General features: G+C 63.9%; 1 protein-coding gene across 1 annotated transcript in view; it reads left to right on the forward strand.

Annotated features, from left to right (window-relative positions):
• Window positions 1–2,491: 2,491 nt before the first annotated feature.
• KDM5C (lysine demethylase 5C) overlaps window positions 2,492–16,707 on the forward strand; it is a 42,116-nt gene continuing 27,900 nt past the window's right edge. Inside the window, 11 exon segments of the mRNA XM_059837396.1 lie at window positions 2,492–3,224; window positions 5,508–5,585; window positions 5,689–5,811; window positions 8,609–8,779; window positions 8,856–8,990; window positions 9,074–9,101; window positions 9,104–9,196; window positions 11,213–11,394; window positions 11,480–11,638; window positions 13,248–13,367; window positions 16,149–16,307. Coding sequence (XP_059693379.1) covers window positions 2,601–3,224; window positions 5,508–5,585; window positions 5,689–5,811; window positions 8,609–8,779; window positions 8,856–8,990; window positions 9,074–9,101; window positions 9,104–9,196; window positions 11,213–11,394; window positions 11,480–11,638; window positions 13,248–13,367; window positions 16,149–16,307 — 1,872 coding nt within the window. The 5' untranslated portion in view covers window positions 2,492–2,600.

Here is a 16,707-nt window from a genome sequence, read left to right on the forward strand (position 1 = left end):
ATGTCACATGGCACTTTAACCTCCCCTCCCCCCTCCTCCCCCCGCCCCCCCCCCCCGGCCGCCTGGGGTTCCCCGGGGGTTTTGGGGTTTTTTGGGGGGGGGTCCAGGCGGCCGGGCCCCCCCGGGGAGCCCCCCAGGCACCCGCATGCGCCCGCGCCGGGCCCTGTATATAAGAGACGAGACTGTATATTTGATGCTTCATAAACGGACCGGCCGGCCCCGCCCGCCAGCGCTTCTTTGGGGGGGGGGGACACGCCTATGGGGGCTATAGGGGATGGGGGGGGAGGGGGGCAGGGGGATTGAGGGGGTCCAGGAGGTATAGGGCGTGTAATAGGGATCGTGGGGCTCTGGGAGGCTATAGGGGGTCCCAGGGGTTATAGGGGCTATGGGGGCTATAGGGGCTGTGGGGGGCTATAGGGGTCCTGGGGGTTATAGGGCTATGGGGGCTGTGGGGGTTCTGGGAGGCTATAGGGGTCCTGTGGGTTATAGGGCTATGGGGGGCTATAGGGGCTATGGGGGTTCTGGGGGTTATAGGGGCTATGGGGCCTATAGGGGCTATGGGGGCCATAGGGGTCCCAGGGGTTATAGGGGCTATGGGGGCCATAGGGGTTATAGGGGCTATGGGGGGCTATAGGGGCTATAGGGGCTATGGGGGCCATAGGGACTATGGGGGTTCTGGGGGTTATAGGGGCTATGGGGGCCATAGGGGTCCTGTGGGTTATAGGGCTATGGGGACCATAGGGGCTATGGGGGCTGTGGGGGGCTATAGGGGTCCTGGGGGGCCATAGGGGCTATAGGGGTTCTGGGGGTTATAGGGGCTATGGGGGCCATAGGGGTCCTGGGGGTTATAGGGCTATGGGGGCCATAGGGGCTAATAGGGGCTGTGGGGGGCTATAGGGGTTCTGGGGGTTAAAGGGGCTATGGGGGCCATAGGGGCTATAGGGGCTGTGGGGGGCTATAGGGGTCCTGGGGGTTCTGGGGGGCCGTAGGGGTCCCAGGGGTTATAGAGGCTATGGGGGCTGTAGGGACTATAGGGATCATGGGGCTGTGGGGGTCCTGAGGGCTATAGGGGCTATGGGGGCTATTGAGATTATGAAGGTTAGAGGGGCCATGGGGGCTATAGGGGCCATGGAGCTATAGGGGTCCTTGGAGCTATAGGGGCTGTGGGAGCTATGTGGGCTATAGAGGGGCTATAGAGATTATGAAGGTGATAGGGGTCATTGAGGCTATAGGGTCTGTTGGAACTAGAGGAGCTATGGGGGCTATAGGGGTCCTGTGGGCTATAGGGGTTATTGGTGCCATGAGGGCTATAGGGACCACAGGGGCTATAGGGGTCCTGGGGCTATAGGGGTCATTGGGGCTATATGGGCCACAAGAGCTATAGGGGCTATAGGGGTGCTGGGGGCTATAGAGGTTATGGGGGCTATATGGGCCACAAGAGCTATAGGGGTCCTGGGGGCTATAGACGTTATGGGGCTCCAGGGGTCCAGGGGGCTATAGGAGCCATGAGGGCTGTAGGGGCCATGGGTTTTATAAAGGTCCTGGGGATCCTTAGGGGCTGCAGGACTAGAGGAGATAGTCCTGGGGGTCCTGTGGGTTTGTCAGGGTCCAGAGGGTTCCATAAGGGTGGGGGTCTACAGGGGTCCCGGGAGTCCTTAGGGGTTGGGGTCTATAGGTGTCCATGGGGGTCAGTGGAGGTTTATAGATTCGCCTTAAAAGCGTCCCGGGGGTCTATAGAGTCCATGGAGCTCTATAGGATCTATGAGGGTCTCTGGGAGGCCATAGGGGTCTGTAGGGTCTCTGGGGGTCCTTGGGGGTCTCGAGGAGGGCGTGGAGGGGCAGAGAGGCGTGGCCTACATGGGCATGGCATCAACAAACCCCGCCCCTCCGCGTGACCCCGCCCTCCCCACGGCCGCCGGGCGCGCATGCGCCATGAGTCCCTTTAAAACGTGCACAACAAGTCCCGGCCCCTCCGCTGACCCAACCGCGGAGGCGAGCGGTGCCGTGGAGCCCTCCGCTGCGGGCGGGGCGGAGCCTGAGGACTATTTCTCCGTCCCTCATCCCGCCACACTGCCTCCCGCCACCCAGGCCGCAGCGGGGAGGCTCCGGTGCTGTTCTCCCCCTCTCCCTGTTGCTGCCCTCGCCGGCGGTCGCGGCGCTGTGGCGGCGCTCGGCGCCCGTCCCTGTCCCGCGGCGGAAGGACACGCGGACTCACTGCACCGCCCGAGGCGGCGTGCGCGGCCGCGCCTGCGCAGTGCGCGCGTGCGCGCGGGCGGGGGGCGGGCGGCAGGAGGAGGAGGATCCAAGATGGCGGCGGCGGCCCGGCCGGGGGGACCGGGCAGGCCTCGGCTGTGAGGCGGGCGGAGCGCGGGGCGGCGGGGCTGGACGGGCCGGAGAGGCGGCGCAGGGGCCGCGGAGGGGCCGGCGGGTCGGCGGAGCTCGCGGGCGCTGCGTTGACCCCCCTTTCCCCGCGGCTCGGGGCGGGGGGGGGCGGCCCGCGGCCTGTGAGGGGGCGGCGCGGGGGCGGCGGGGCCTCCATGGCCCCCTGAGGGGGTCCCGGCGGGCAGCCCCGGAACCCCCCGCTCCCCTCGGTACGAGGGATGGAGGAGGGGGAGCAGCAGCGCGCAGGGGGCGGCTGGGCCGAGTGGGGGCCCGGCCCGGGGGGGGTCCCCGCCGTGGGTCCCCCCGCCGCCGCCCGACGGGGACGAGGAGCCCCAAGCGGGGCCGCGGCGCGGAGTGGGGGGGCCCGGAGCCCTCCGGGGACGCGGGGCCCCCCCCGGCCGGCGGCCGCGCCCCCCAAAGCGGCGGGGGACGAGAAGGCGGCGAGCGCCGCGCGGGCCCCCCGGACCGGGGGCGAACCGCGGGCTAAGGGTGGGGGGGGACCCGGCAAAGGGCCCGGGGGGCGACCCCCGGGCGAGGAGCGGAGCCCCCGCAAGCCCCCCGAGGAGCGCGGGGCCCGCGGCGGGGAGCGGCCCGGCCCCGAGGACAAGGCCCGGCGGCCCCTCGGGGGTCCCCGCGGCGGGGCCGGCCCGGAGCAGCGCGGGGAGTGGGGGGTCGCCGTGGCTGGCGGCAGAACCGGAGCCCCCCGAGGACTTTTTGCCCCCGCCGGAGTGTCCCCGTGTTCGAGCCCAGCTGGGCCCGAGTTCAGCGACCCCCTGGGTTACATCGCCAAGATCCGCCCGATCGCCGAGAAAAGCGGAATCTGCAAAATCCGACCCCCGGCCGTGAGTACGGGGGGGCTCCGGGGGGGTTTTGGGGACCCCCCTCGCTGTGGGGGCCCAGGGGGGACTGGGGGTCCTCCCCGCCGACCCCGGCGACTCTCGGGTGTGGGGTTGGGGTCGGTGCCCCCCCCTCAGGTGCAGCGTTGTCCCCTTGGTGGGGTCATTTCTGAATTCGGAGGGTGGGAATTGGTCCCCTCCCCCATTTTGGGGGGAATTTTGGGTGTTTGTTTCTGAGGGGGGCGGAATATTTTCTATTTTGGGGGATAATTGGTTTTATGGAGATATTTTGTGTTGGGATTGATTGCCCCCATGGGGTGGCGCGTTCCCACTTGGGGGGGTTAATTCTTCTCTCCCCCCCCCCCCCCCCGGAGTAATTTCTAATTTAGGGGGTGTTAATGACCCCCCCCCCAGAGTAATTTCGAATTAAGTGGGGGATAACGACCCCCACCAGGGGGGGTAATTAATCCTCAGTGCTCCTCGGGAGGGGGGGAATACCCCGGGGGGGGCAGTTATGGGTTTGGGGGGAGGGGTGACCCAAATGTGAGGGGGTAAATACCCACTGGGGGGGGGGGGGGTCTGTATCTGTTGGGGGGGGGTGTAAATGCCCCCTCCCCACTTTAGGGATAACCTCGGGGTGGGGGGGCCGCATCGGGGGTGTCTCCCCCCATGTGGGGGGGGGTCCCACTTGGGGGCGGATTTTGGGGGTCCCGCACAGCCCAAACCTCGTGGTGGGGGAGGGGGCCCAGGGCCCCTAACCCCCCCCCCAAATATTCCCCCCCCCAGGACCCCTCGTGCTCGTGTAGGGGGGAGACCCGGGGGTGTCCCCGGCGGTTCGGGGGGATCTCGGTGCCCCCCCGGCGGCTCCGGGGGGGGGTCCCGGTGCCCCCCCCGCGGCCTCACAACAACAACAGTGACACGGCCAATATGGCGCCAGCGCCGAGCCTTTGTCTGCGGGCGCGGGGGGGTCCGGCCGCTCCGGGGGGGGGGGCCCGGCTCGGCCAGCGACCCCCGGCATGGGGGGGAACCGGGGGGGGCACCGGGGGGGGGGCAGGTGGCGGCTGAACCTCCCCCCCTTCCCCACCGCCCGCGCTCCGCCCCCCCCAATTCCCGGCTTGTTTCTTGGTTTGGGGGGGGGGTCTCGCTTTGGGGGGGGGGCGGGGAGGTCCCTTTGTCGCCGTGGCCGGTTTGGGGGGGTCCTGGCGGGTGGGGCGGGGGGGGGGACAGGCTGAGCCGGTCCCCCCTGCTCGGCGAGGGAAGGGCTTCCGGGAGGGCCGGGCTGGGCCGTGCTGGCGTCACCGGCCCCGCGGGGCACCCCCGGTGTGTCCCCCCCCCCAGCCAAGGGGGGTGCGGGGGTGGCCCTTGCGGGGGGGGACACACGTGGAGAGCCTCGAATTTGGGCTGGGACCCCCCCCCCGTTTGCAGCTGGGCTTCCCCAGGGCTGAGCTTCCTGTGCGTGCTGAGCCACAGCTCTGGGGAAGCCTGGGAGGAAAACGTGGGTGGGGGGGTCCCAGCCCCCAAATTTGGGCCGTGTGTCCCAGCCCCCAAATTTGGGCCGTGTGTTCTCTGTGTCCCCCAAAATTTGGGCTGTGTGCCCCAAATTTGAGCTGTGTGTTCTCTGTGTCCCCCAAAATTTGGGCTGTGTGCCCCAAATTTGAGCTGTGTGTTCTCTGTGTCCCCCAAAATTTGGGCTGTGCCCCCCAAGTTTGGGCTGTGTGTTCTCTGTGTCCCCCAAAATTTGGGCTGCATCCCCCAAATTTGGGCTGTGTGTTCTCTGTGTTCCCCAGACTTTGGGCTGTGTGTTCTCTGTGTCCCCCAAATTTTGGGCTGTGTGTTCTCTGTGTCCCCCAGATTTGGGCTGTGTGTCCCAAATTTCTCTTTGTCCATGCAGGACTTGGGGGGGACCATGGCTGCTGCCCCCCCAAACTTAGGTTGTGGTGTTCTCTGTGGCCCCCAAATTGAAGCTGTGTGCCCCAAATTTTCCCCCCAAATTTGGGCTGTGTGTTCTCTGTGCCCTCCAAATTTCCTCTTGCCTATGCAGGATGGGGGGGCTCATGGCTGCAGACCCCCCTGCCCCCCAAATTGGAGCTGTGGGTTCTCCCTGCCTGTGCAGGATGGGGGGCTCATGGCTGCTGACCCCCCCAAATTTGGGGTTCATTCCCCTTTTCCCCTGTGGCGCTCCCAGGGCTGCCCTGCCTGTGCCACCCTGGGGAGGGCCCACGGGTGCTGCCCCCCCAGATTGGGCTGTGTGTCCCTCTGTCCATCCCTGACCCCCCCTTGCCCCCCCAGGACTGGCAGCCCCCCTTTGCTGTCGAGGTCGACAACTTCAGGTTCACCCCCCGCATCCAGCGGCTCAACGAGCTGGAGGTGAGTGGGGTGGGGGGCACTCGGGGGGGCTTTGGGGGCTGATTTTGGGGTGTGCCCAGGTCTCACCCACATCTTTGCCCCCCCTTTTCCTCTCCCTCCCCAGGCTCAGACACGGGTGAAGCTGAACTACCTGGACCAGATCGCCAAATTTTGGGAGATCCAGGGCTCCTCCCTCAAAATTCCCAACGTGGAGCGGCGCATCCTCGACCTCTACAGCCTCAGCAAGGTGAGGGGGGGGCAAAATGGGGACCCCCAGCCCTCCCTGGGGGTCCCACCTGGGGCTGAGGATGGGGAAGGTGCCCCCCCAGTGGTGATTGTCTCCTGGGAGGGAGGGTTTCTGTTTTGGGGGTTAATTCCCCAAATTTTGGGGGAATTCTGATTTATGGGGGGAGGCAAAATGGGGACCCCCAGCCCTTCTTGGGGGGTCACACCTGGGGGTGGGGATGGGGAAGGTGCCCTCCCTGGTTGAGGGACTATTTTCCTCTTTTGGGGGTTAATTCCCCCAAAATTAGGGGTGTTTTCTGACCTGGAGGGGTGATTGTTCCTCTGGGGGTTTATTTTTTATTGGGGGGGAATTGAATTGCCCCCATGGAGGCATGTTCTCATTTAGGGGCGTTAATTGCCCTCTTGGGGGTATTTTCTCATTTAGGAATTTAATTTAATTTTCTCATTTAAGAGTTAAATTGTGTTTTTGGGGAGTGTTTTACTCTTTTAGAAGACATTTCTCTGTTTGGGGGGTTAATTGTGTGGGAGAATCTTTCCAATTAGGGGGAGTAATTGTTCTTTCTGAGGGAGCATTTCTAATCAGAGAATTAATTATTTCTGTTGGGGGGAAATGTTTTGCTTTAGAGGAGTTCACTGCCCCATTTTGGGGGGTGGTGTCCCCATCGAGGGGGTGGGATCCCCATCGAGGGGGTGACATCCCCATCGAGGGGGTGATGTCCCCATCCAGGGGGTCTGTGCCCAGTTCTGGGGTGCTCATTGGTGGTGGTGGAGGGGGGGTACAAGTGCCACCCATGGGGCCACAAGTGGCCCTGGGTGGCTCTGGGGTGTCCCTGGGTGGCTCTGGGGTGGCCATGGGTGCTCAGTGTCCCCTCCCAGGTGGTGACGGAGAAGGGTGGCTGTGAGGCCACCTGCAAGGGCCGGGGGTGGCTCTGAGTGACCCTGGGTGACCGGGGGTGTCCCTGGGTGGCTCCGGGGTGTCCCTGAGCACTCAGTGTCCCCTCCCAGGTGGTGATGGAGAAGGGTGGCTGTGAGGCCACCTGCAAGGACCGGGGGTGGCCCTGGGTGTCCCTGGGGTGTCCCTGAGTGACTCTGAGGTGTCCCTGAGCCCCGTGTCCCCTCCCAGATGGTGATGGAGAAGGGTGGCTCTGAGGTCACCTGCAAGGACTGTGGGTGGCTCTGAGTGGCCCTGGGTGGCTCCGGGGTGTCCATGAGCACTCAGTGTCCCCTCCCAGGTGGTGACGGAGAAGGGTGGCTGTGAGGCCACCTGCAAGGGCGGAGGTGGCTCTGAGTGACCCTGGGTAGCTCTGGGGTGTCCCTGGATGGCTCTGGGGTGTCCCTGAGTGCTCAGTGTCCCCTCACAGGTGGTGATGGAGGAAGGTGGCTACAAGGCCACCTGCAAGGACTGGGGCTTGCCCTGAGTGTCCCTGGGTGACCGGGGGTGTCCCTGGGTGGCTCTGGGTGGCCATGGGTGGCTCTGGGGTGTCCCTGGGTGGCTCTGGGGTGGCCATGGGTGCTCAGTGTCCCCTCCCAGGTGGTGATGGAGGAGGGTGGCTATGAGGCCATCTGCATGGACCGGCGGTGGGCACAGGTGGCTCTCGGTGACCCTGGGGGTGTCCCTGGCTGTCCGTGGCTGTCCCTGGGCTGTCCCTGAGTGCTCAGTGTCCCCTCATGGGTGGTGATGGAGACGGGTGGCTGTGAGGCCACCTGCAAGGACCCAGGATGTCCCTGAGCACCGTGTCCCCTCCCAGGTGGCGATGGAGAAGGGTGGCTCTGAGGCCACCTGCAAGGACTGTGGGTGGCTCTGGGTGACCCTGGGGTGTCCCTGGCTGTCCCTGGGGTGTCCCTGAGCACCGTGTCCCCTCCCAGGTGGTGATGGAGGAGGGTGGCTACGAGGCCACCTGCAAGGACCGGTGGTGGGCGCGGGTGGCTCTGGCTGGCTCTAGGTGACCCTGGTTGTCCCTGGGGTGTCCCTGAGCACCGTGTCACCTCCCAGGTGGCGATGGAGGAGGGTGGCTACGAGGCCATCTGCAAGGACTGTGGGTGGCTCTGGGTGACCCTGGGGTTGTCCCTGGGATGTCCTTGAGCACCGTGTCCCCTCCCAGGTGGCGATGGAGAAGGGTGGCTCTGAGGCCACCTGCAAGGACTGTGGGTGGCTCTGGGTGACCCTGGGGTGTCCCTGGCTGTCCGTGGCTGTCCCTGGGGTGTCCCTGAGCGCCGTGTCCCCTCCCAGATGGTGATGGAGGAGGGTGGCTGTGAGGCCATCTGCAAGGACCAGGGGTGGCCCGGGGTGGCCCTGAGTGACTCTGAGGTGTCCCTGAGCATTGCATCCCCTCCCAGGTGGCCATGGAGAAGGGTGGCTCTGAGGCCACCTGCAAGGACTGTGGGTGGCTCTGAGTGACCCTGGGGTGTCCCTGGCTGTCCCTGGGGTGTCCCTGAGCACCGTGTCCCCTCCCAGGTGGCGATGGAGAAGGGTGGCTGTGAGGCCACCTGCAAGGACTGTGGGTGGCTCTGGGTGACCCTGGGGTGTCCCTGGCTGTCCCTGGGGTGTCCCTGAGCACCGTGTCCCCTCCCAGGTGGCGATGGAGAAGGGTGGCTCTGAGGCCACCTGCAAGGACTGTGGGTGGCTCTGGGTGACCCTGGGGTGTCCCTGAGCACCGTGTCCCCTCCCAGGTGGTGATGGAGGAGGGGGGCTATGAGGCCACCTGCAAGGACCGGTGGTGGGCGCGGGTGGCTCTGGCTGGCTCTAGGTGACCCTGTGTTGTCCCTGGGATGTCCCTGAGCACCGTGTCCCCTCCCAGGTGGTGATGGAGGAGGGGGGCTACGAGGCCATCTGCAAGGACCGGCGGTGGGCGCGGGTGGCGCAGCGCCTCTCGTACCCGTCGGGCAAGAACATCGGCTCGCTGCTGCGGGCGCACTACGAGCGCATCATCTACCCCTACGAGATGTACCAGTCTGGGGCCAACCTGGTGGTGAGTGCAGAGCCTCGGGGAGGGGTTTGGGGGGGCCCCCAGGCCACGCTGAGGGTCCCCCCCCCGTTCCCTCCAGCAGTGCCACGCGCGGCCCTTTGAGAGCGAGGAGAAGGACAGGGAGTACAAACCCCACAGCATCCCCCTGCGCCAGTCCGTGCAGCCCTCCAAGTTCAACAGCTACGGCCGGCGTGCCAAGCGCCTGCAGCAGGAGGTGGGCACCCCAAAACCCTCCTAAATCCCCCCCTGGCACCCCCAGATCCCCCCTGGGATCCCCCTGACGCCGCTGTCCCGCAGCCTGAGCCCACGGAGGAGGACATCGAGAAGACCCCGAGCTGAAGAAGCTGCAGATTTACGGGGCCGGGCCCAAAATGTTGGGGTTGGGGCTGGTGGCCAAGGATAAGACCATGAGGAAGAAAGGTATTGGGGACCCCCCTCCTCATGTGGGGGTGCAGGGGTTGTTGGGACCCCTTAAATCTTTCTGGGAGCCTCTGGTTTTTTTGGGGATTTTTTTGTTTATTCTGGCGTTTCTTGTGGGAGCCTCTTTGCCGAGTTTGTTTGGGGTGTCTCCCAAATTCTTTTGGGTTCTTCAGGACCCTCTTTCCTTCCTCTCCGCTCTCTCTTTTGGGTCACACCCCCCAGAACTTCTGAGTACCTCTCCTCATTTGTTTGGGATGCCCTCCCACACCCTCAGGTTTTATGGGGTGCCTCCTTCTCAGTTCTTTAGGAACCTTCTCTCCCAAGTTACTTATGGACAGATTTCTCTGTTGGGGGACAGACATCCCCGTCCCAGTTCTTTAGGGCCCCCTTTTCCCCCCAGGTCTTTAGGGGACCCCTTTTCCCCCCAGGTCTTTAGGGGACCCCTTTTCCCCCCAGTTCTTTAGGGGACCCCTTTTCCCCCCAGTTCTTTAGGGGACCCCTTTTCCCCCCAGTTCTTTAGGGACCCCTTTTCCCCCCAGTTCTTTAGGGACCCCTTTTCCCCCCAGTTCTTTAGGGGACCCCTTTTCCCCCAGTTCCTTAGGGACCCCTTTTCCCCCCAGGGTCTTTAGGGACCCCTTTTCCCCCCAGGTCTTTAGGGACCCCTTTTCCCCCCAGTTCTTTAGGGACCCCTTTTCTTTCCAGTTCTTTTGCCCCTTCCCATTCTTTTGACAACCCCCTCCCATTTTCAGGACCCTTTCCCCAGTTGTTCAGAACCCCCCCAATGGTTCTGTAACCCCCCAAAGGTTCAATAACCCCCCAATAATTCAATACCCCCAAGTTCAGTAACCCCCCAATGGTTCAGTACTCCCCAATAGCTCAATAACTCCCTAATTGCTCTGTGACCCCCACCATGATTCAGCACCCCCCCAATTGCTCAGTACCCCCAATAATTCAACACCCCCCAGTTTCTCAGTACCCCAAATCATTCTGTAACCCCCCCAATTGCTCAGTACCCCAATGGTTCAGCACCCCCCAACCTCCCAGTAACCCCCAATTGTTCAGCACTGCCAGTAGTTCAGTGACCCCCCAATTGTTATGTAACCCCCCAATCTCTCAGTAACCCCCCACTGCTTCAGCACCCCCCAATTGTTCTGTTATCCCCCAACCTCCCCGTAACCCCCAGTGGTTCAGCACCCCCAATAGTTCAGTGACCCCCCCCAATTGTTCTGAAACCCCCCAATCTCTCAGTAGCCCCCCATGATTCAGCACCCCCAATCTCCCAGTAACCCCCAATCTCCCAGTAACCCTTCCATGATTCAGCACCCCCCAATTGTTCTGTTACCCCCCAACCTCCCAGCACCCCCCAATCTCCCAGTGACCCCCAATAGCTCTGCACCCGCCAACCTCCCAGTGATCCCCCAATGCTTCAGCACCCCCCAGTTGTTGTTACCCCCCACCTCCAGTAACCCCCCTCGTAGTTCAGCACCCCCCAACCTCCCAGTACCCCCCGAATCAGCACCCCCCAACCTCCCAGTAACCCCCCATGATTCAGCACCCCCAACCTCCCAGTAACCCCCGAATCAGCACCCCCCAACCTCCCAGTAACCCCCCATGATTCAGCACCCCCCAACCTCCCAGTAACCCCCCATGATTCAGCACCCCCCAACCTCCCAGTAATCCCCAGTAGTTCAGCACCCTCCAACCTCCCAGTACCCCCTGAATCAGCACCCCCCAACCTCCCAGTAACCCCCAGTAGTTCAGCACCCCCCAACCTCCCAGTAACCCCCCATGATTCAGCACCCCCCAACCTCCCAGTAACCCCCAGTAGTTCAGCACCCCCCGCCTCCCAGTAACCCCCCATGATTCAGCACCCCCCAACCTCCCAGTAACCCCCAGTAGTTCAGCACCCTCCAACCTCCCAGTACCCCCCATGATTCAGCACCCCCCAACCTCCCAGTACCCCCCGAATCAGCACCCCCCAACCTCCCAGTAAGCCCCTTTCCCCCCTCCCCGCAGACAAGGACGGCCCCGAGTGCCCCCCCACGGTGGTGGTGAAGGAGGAGCCGCCGGGGGAGCCCCGGGGGTCCCCGGTGTCCCCGGGGGTGGCGCGGGACGGGCGGGACGAGCTGCGCCACAGCCCCGAGCCCTGCACCAAGATGACCATGAGGCTGCGCCGCAGCCACAGCAACAGCCAGTTCGTGAGTAGGACTCACCTGGGCTGGAAAATCCCCCCCAAAAAAATCCCCCAGACCCCCCCCAAAATCCCCTTTTCCCTCCCCTCAGGTGGATTCCTACGTGTGCCGGATCTGCTCGCGGGGCGACGAGGATGACAAGCTGCTGCTGTGCGACGGCTGCGATGACAACTACCACATCTTCTGCCTGCTGCCCCCCCTGCCCGAGATCCCCAAGGGCATCTGGCGCTGCCCCAAATGCGTCATGGCGGTGAGGGGGACATGGGGACACCCCCTGGGGTCACCCCGCTGTGGGTCACATCCCGGCTGTGGGGCTGGGACCCTCCCCTTGTGCGCTGTTCTCTGCTGTGGGGGGTTCGGGTTCCTCTGATCTGTGGGTTGGGGGCTCCCAAATCCCATCCAGGCCTGTTTGTGGGGCTTGAGACCCCCCATCTGTGGGTTTAGGGACCCCAATCAGTGGGTTTAGGGACCCCCTGAGCTGTGGGGTTGGGACCAGACCCCCCTTGTGTAGTGCCCTGTTCTGTGGGGGGGTTTGGGTTCCTCTGATCTGTGGGTTGGGGGCTCCCAAATCCCATCCAGGCCTGTCTGTGGGTTTAGGGACCCCCCATCTGTGGGTTTAGGGACCCCCTGAGCTGTGGGGTTAGGGACCCCCTGAGCTGTGGGGTTGGGGACCCCCTGATCTGTGGGTTTAGGGACCCCCTGAGCTGTGGGGTTGGGACCAGACCCTCCTTGTGTCCTGTCCTGGCTTTCAGGGGGCTCTGGGCCTGTCTGATCTGTGGGATGGGGGCTCCCAAATCCCATCCAGGCCTGTCTGTGGGGCTTGGGACCCCCTAATCTGTGGGGTTAGAAGACCCCCTCAGCTGCTCTCTGTAGGGTGCCCCAAGTTCCTGGAGCTGCTTTTGGTGTGTCCCACACCTCTGGGTTCCTTTCTGGGGGTGCCCTGAAGCCAGGGCCCATTTTTAGGGTCACCTGGGGCCCTTTTTGGGGTTTCCCACAGAGCAGGGTCCTCTCTAGACACCATGGGCTGGTTTTGGGGGTGTCTTGGGCGCCTTCTATAGCGCACCCTAAGTGTGTGGGGCCGTTTTTAGGGTTCCCCAAACACCTGGGTCCTTTTTGTGGGGGTGCCCCAGACACCTGGGTCCCTTTTTGGAGTGCTCCAAAGCTGGAACAGTGACACCCCTTCTCCAGGACTCATTTTTTGGGGTGCCTTGATCACCTGGAGCTGTTCTGGGAGGGGTTAGAGCCCCCCCTGATTGATGGGGCTGGGGTCCCCCAGCTCTGCACCCCAACCCTCCCTGTTCCTGGGTACCCCCGGCTTAGGGTGTGGTGTTCTCTGTGTCCCTGGGGCCTTGCCTGGTGTCCCCAGTGACCTCTCCCAGTGTCCCCAGGCCCCCTGACCCCTCCCGGTGTCCCCAAACCCCCTGACTGTTTCCTGGTGTCCCCAGTGGCCCCCCCTGGTGTCCCCAATGGCCCCTTCTATGACCTCTCCTGGTGTCCCCTGACCCCTCCTGGTGTCCCCAATGACCCCTCCTGGTGTCCCCAATGACCCTTCCCAGTGTCCCCAAGCCCCCTGACCCTTTCCTGGTGTCCCCTGACCCTTCCCAGTGTCCCCAAGCCCCCTGACCCTTTCCTGGTGTCCCCAAGCCCCCTGACCCCCAGTGTCCCCCTGACCCCTCCTGATGTCTCCAATGACCCCAACCCTTCCTGATATCCCCAGTGACCCCTCCCAATGTCCCCAAGCCCCGTAATGTCCCCAAGCTCCCTAACCCCTGGTGTCCCCCAACCCCCTGACCCCCTGATGTCCCCAATGACCCCTCCCGATGTCCCCAAGCCCCCTGACCCCCCCGGTGTCCCCCCAGGAGTGCAAGCGGCCCCCGGAGGCGTTTGGCTTCGAGCAGGCCACGCGGGAGTACACCCTGCAGAGCTTTGGGGAGATGGCCGACGCCTTCAAGGCCGACTACTTCAACATGCCCGTCCATGTGAGCCCCCCAAAACTCCCCGGGACCCCCAGAACCCCCCCAGAACCCCCTGGGCTCCCCCGAGCCCCCCAGACTCCCTTGAGCTGCTCTCCCTCTGGGGAGGTGGGTGGCGCCTTCAAGGCTGACTACTTCAATGTGCCCGTCCATGTGAGCCCCCCAAAACCTGCCAGGACCCCCCCAAAACCTGCCAGGACCCCCCCAAAACCTGCCAGGACCCCCCCAAAACCCCCCGGGACCCTCAAACCCCTCCTGGATCCCCCAGAACCCCCCAGGCTCCTCCAAGACCCCAGACTCCCTTGAGCTGCTCTCCCTTTGGGGAGGTGGGTGACGCCTTCAAGGCCGACTACTTCAATGTGCCTGTCCATGTGAGCCCCTAAAACCCCCTGGATCCCCCCAAAACCTGCCTGGATCCCCTCTAAATCCCTCTTCATCCCCCCAAATCCCCCCTGGATCCCCTCAAAACCCTCCAGGCTCCCCTGAGCCCCCCAGACTCTCTTGAGTTCCCATTCGGGCAGGTGGGTGGCGCCTTCAAGGCCGACTACTTCAGTGTGCCCATCCATGTGAGCCCCCCAAAACCTGCCAGGACCCCCCCAAAACCCCCCGGGACCCCCAAACCCCCCCTGGATCCCCCCAGAACCCCCCAGGTCGCCCTGAGCCCCCCAGACTCCCTTGAGCTGCTCTCCCTTTGGGGAGGTGGGTGACACCTTCAAGGCCGACTACTTCAACGTGCCCGTCCATGTGAGCCCCCCAAAACCCCCCTGGATCCGCCCCCAAAACCTGCCTGGATCCCCTCTAAATCCCTCTTCATCCCCCCAAATCCCCCCTGGATCCCCCCAAAACCCTCCAGGCTCCCCTGAGCCCCCCAGACTCTCTTGAGTTCCCATTCAGGCAGGTGGGTGGCGCCTTCAAGGCCGACTACTTCAGTGTGCCCGTCCATGTGAGCCCCCCAAAACCTGCCAGGATCCCCCCAAAACCTGCCTGGATCCCCTCTAAATCCTTCTTCATCCCCCCAAAACCCCCCTGGATCCCCCCAGAACCCCCCAGGCTCCCCTGAGCCCCCCCAGACCTCCCTCACTTGAGTGAGGTGGGTGACTCTTTCAAGGCCACCTACTTCAAGGTGCCCATCCATGTGAGCCCCCCAAAACCTCCCCAGGTCTCCCCCAGACCCCCCTAAAACCACCCTGGACCCTTCGAAGACCCTTGGACTCCCCAAACCTCTCCAGGCCCCCCCAAAATCCTCCCCAGTCCTCTCCCTGCCCCCCCTGACACCCCCTGCCCACAGATGGTGCCCACAGAGCTGGTGGTGAAGGGGTTCTGGCGCCTGGTGAACAGCCCCAAAAAACCCCAAAAAACCTCCAAATCCCCCCAAAATGCCCCCAAATCCCCTCCTTGCCCCCCCTGATGCCCCCTGCCCACAGATGGTGCTCATGGAGCATCAGGAGGTGGAGGAGTTCTGGTGAACAACCTCCAAATCCCACCCAAAATCCCCTCAAACCTCCCCCCTGAATCCCCCAAATGCCCCCAAATCCCCCAAATGCCCCCAGATCCCCCCAAATGCCCCCAAATCCCCCCAAATGCCCCCAAATCCCCCCCCTGACGCCCCCTGCCCGCAGATGGTGCCCACAGAGCTGGTGGTGAAGGGGTTCTGGCGCCTGGTGAACAGCCCCAAAAAACCCCAAAATCCCCCAAAAAACCTCCAAATCCCCCCAAAATGCCCCCAAATCCCCTCCCCGCCCCCCCTGACGCCCCCTGCCCACAGATGGTGCTCATGGAGCATCAGGAGGTGGAGGAGTTCTGGTGAACAGCCTCCAAATCCCACCCGAAATCCCCTCAAACCTCCCCCCCAGAATCCCCCCAAATGCCCCAAAATTCCCCCAAAATGCCCCCAAATCCCCCCCTGACGCCCCCTGCCCGCAGATGGTGCCCACGGAGCTGGTGGAGAAGGGGTTCTGGCGCCTGGTGAACAGCCCCAAAAACCCCCAAAAAACCTCCAAATCCCCCCAAAATGCCCCCAAATCCCCTCTCTGCCCCCCCTGACGCCCCCTGCCCACAGATGGTGCTCATGGAGCATCAGGAGGTGGAGGAGTTCTGGTGAACAGCCTCCAAATCCCACCCGAAATCCCCTCAAACCTCCCCCCTGAATCCCCCAAAAATGCCCCCAAAATGCCCCCAAATCCCCCCCCTGACGCCCCCTGCCCGCAGATGGTGCCCACGGAGCTGGTGGAGAAGGGGTTCTGGCGCCTGGTGAACAGCCCCAAAAAACCCCAAAAAACCTCCAAATCCCCCCAAAATGCCCCCAAATCCCCTCCTTGCCCCCCCTGACGCCCCCTGCCCACAGATGGTGCTCATGGAGCATCAGGAGGTGGAGGAGTTCTGGTGAACAACCTCCAAATCCCACCCGAAATCCCCTCAAACCTCCCCCCAAAATCCCCCCAAATGCCCCAAAATGCTCCCAAATCCCCCCAAAATGCCCCCAAATCCCCCCCCTGACGCCCCCTGCCCGCAGATGGTGCCCACGGAGCTGGTGGAGAAGGAGTTCTGGCGCCTGGTGAACAGCCCCAAAAAACCTCCAAATCCCCCCAAAATGCCCCCAGATCCCCTCCGTGCCCCCCCTGACGCCCCCTGCCCACAGATGGTGCTCATGGAGCATCAGGAGGTGGAGGAGTTCTGGTGAACAGCCTCCAAATCCCACCCGAAATCCCCTCAAACCTCCCCCCTGAATCCCCCAAAAATGCCCCCAAAATGCCCCCAAATCCCCCCCCTGACGCCCCCTGCCCGCAGATGGTGCCCACGGAGCTGGTGGAGAAGGAGTTCTGGCGCCTGGTGAACAGCATCGAGGAGGACGTGACCGTGGAGTACGGCGCCGACATCCACTCCAAGGAGTTCGGCTCCGGCTTCCCCGTGCGCGACGGCAAGCGGCGCCTGTCCCCCGAGGAGGAGGTGGGACACTGCCACACTGTCACCTCCCCCGGGGGGACACTGTCACCTCCCTCCCCGGGCACTGCCAGGGACACTGACATATTGTCACCTCCCCTGGGGGACACTGTCACCTCCTGCCAGGGGCATTGTCACATCCCCCGAGGAGGAGGTGGGACACTGCCACACTGTCACCTCCCCTGGGGGGACACTGTCACTTCCCCTGGGGGCACTGCTAGGGACACTGCTACACTGTCACCTCCCCGGGGGGGGGGGGGGGGGGGAACACTGTCACCTCCCTCCCCGGGCACTGCCAGGGACACTGACACATTGTCACCTCCCCTGGGGGACACTTGTCACCTCCTTCCAGGGGCATTGTCACCTCCCCCGAGGAGGAGGTGGGACACTGCCACACTGTCACCTC

Source organism: Haemorhous mexicanus (assembly GCF_027477595.1).
Source record: "Haemorhous mexicanus isolate bHaeMex1 chromosome 35 unlocalized genomic scaffold, bHaeMex1.pri SUPER_35_unloc_1, whole genome shotgun sequence".
Taxonomy (NCBI): Eukaryota; Metazoa; Chordata; class Aves; order Passeriformes; family Fringillidae; genus Haemorhous; species Haemorhous mexicanus.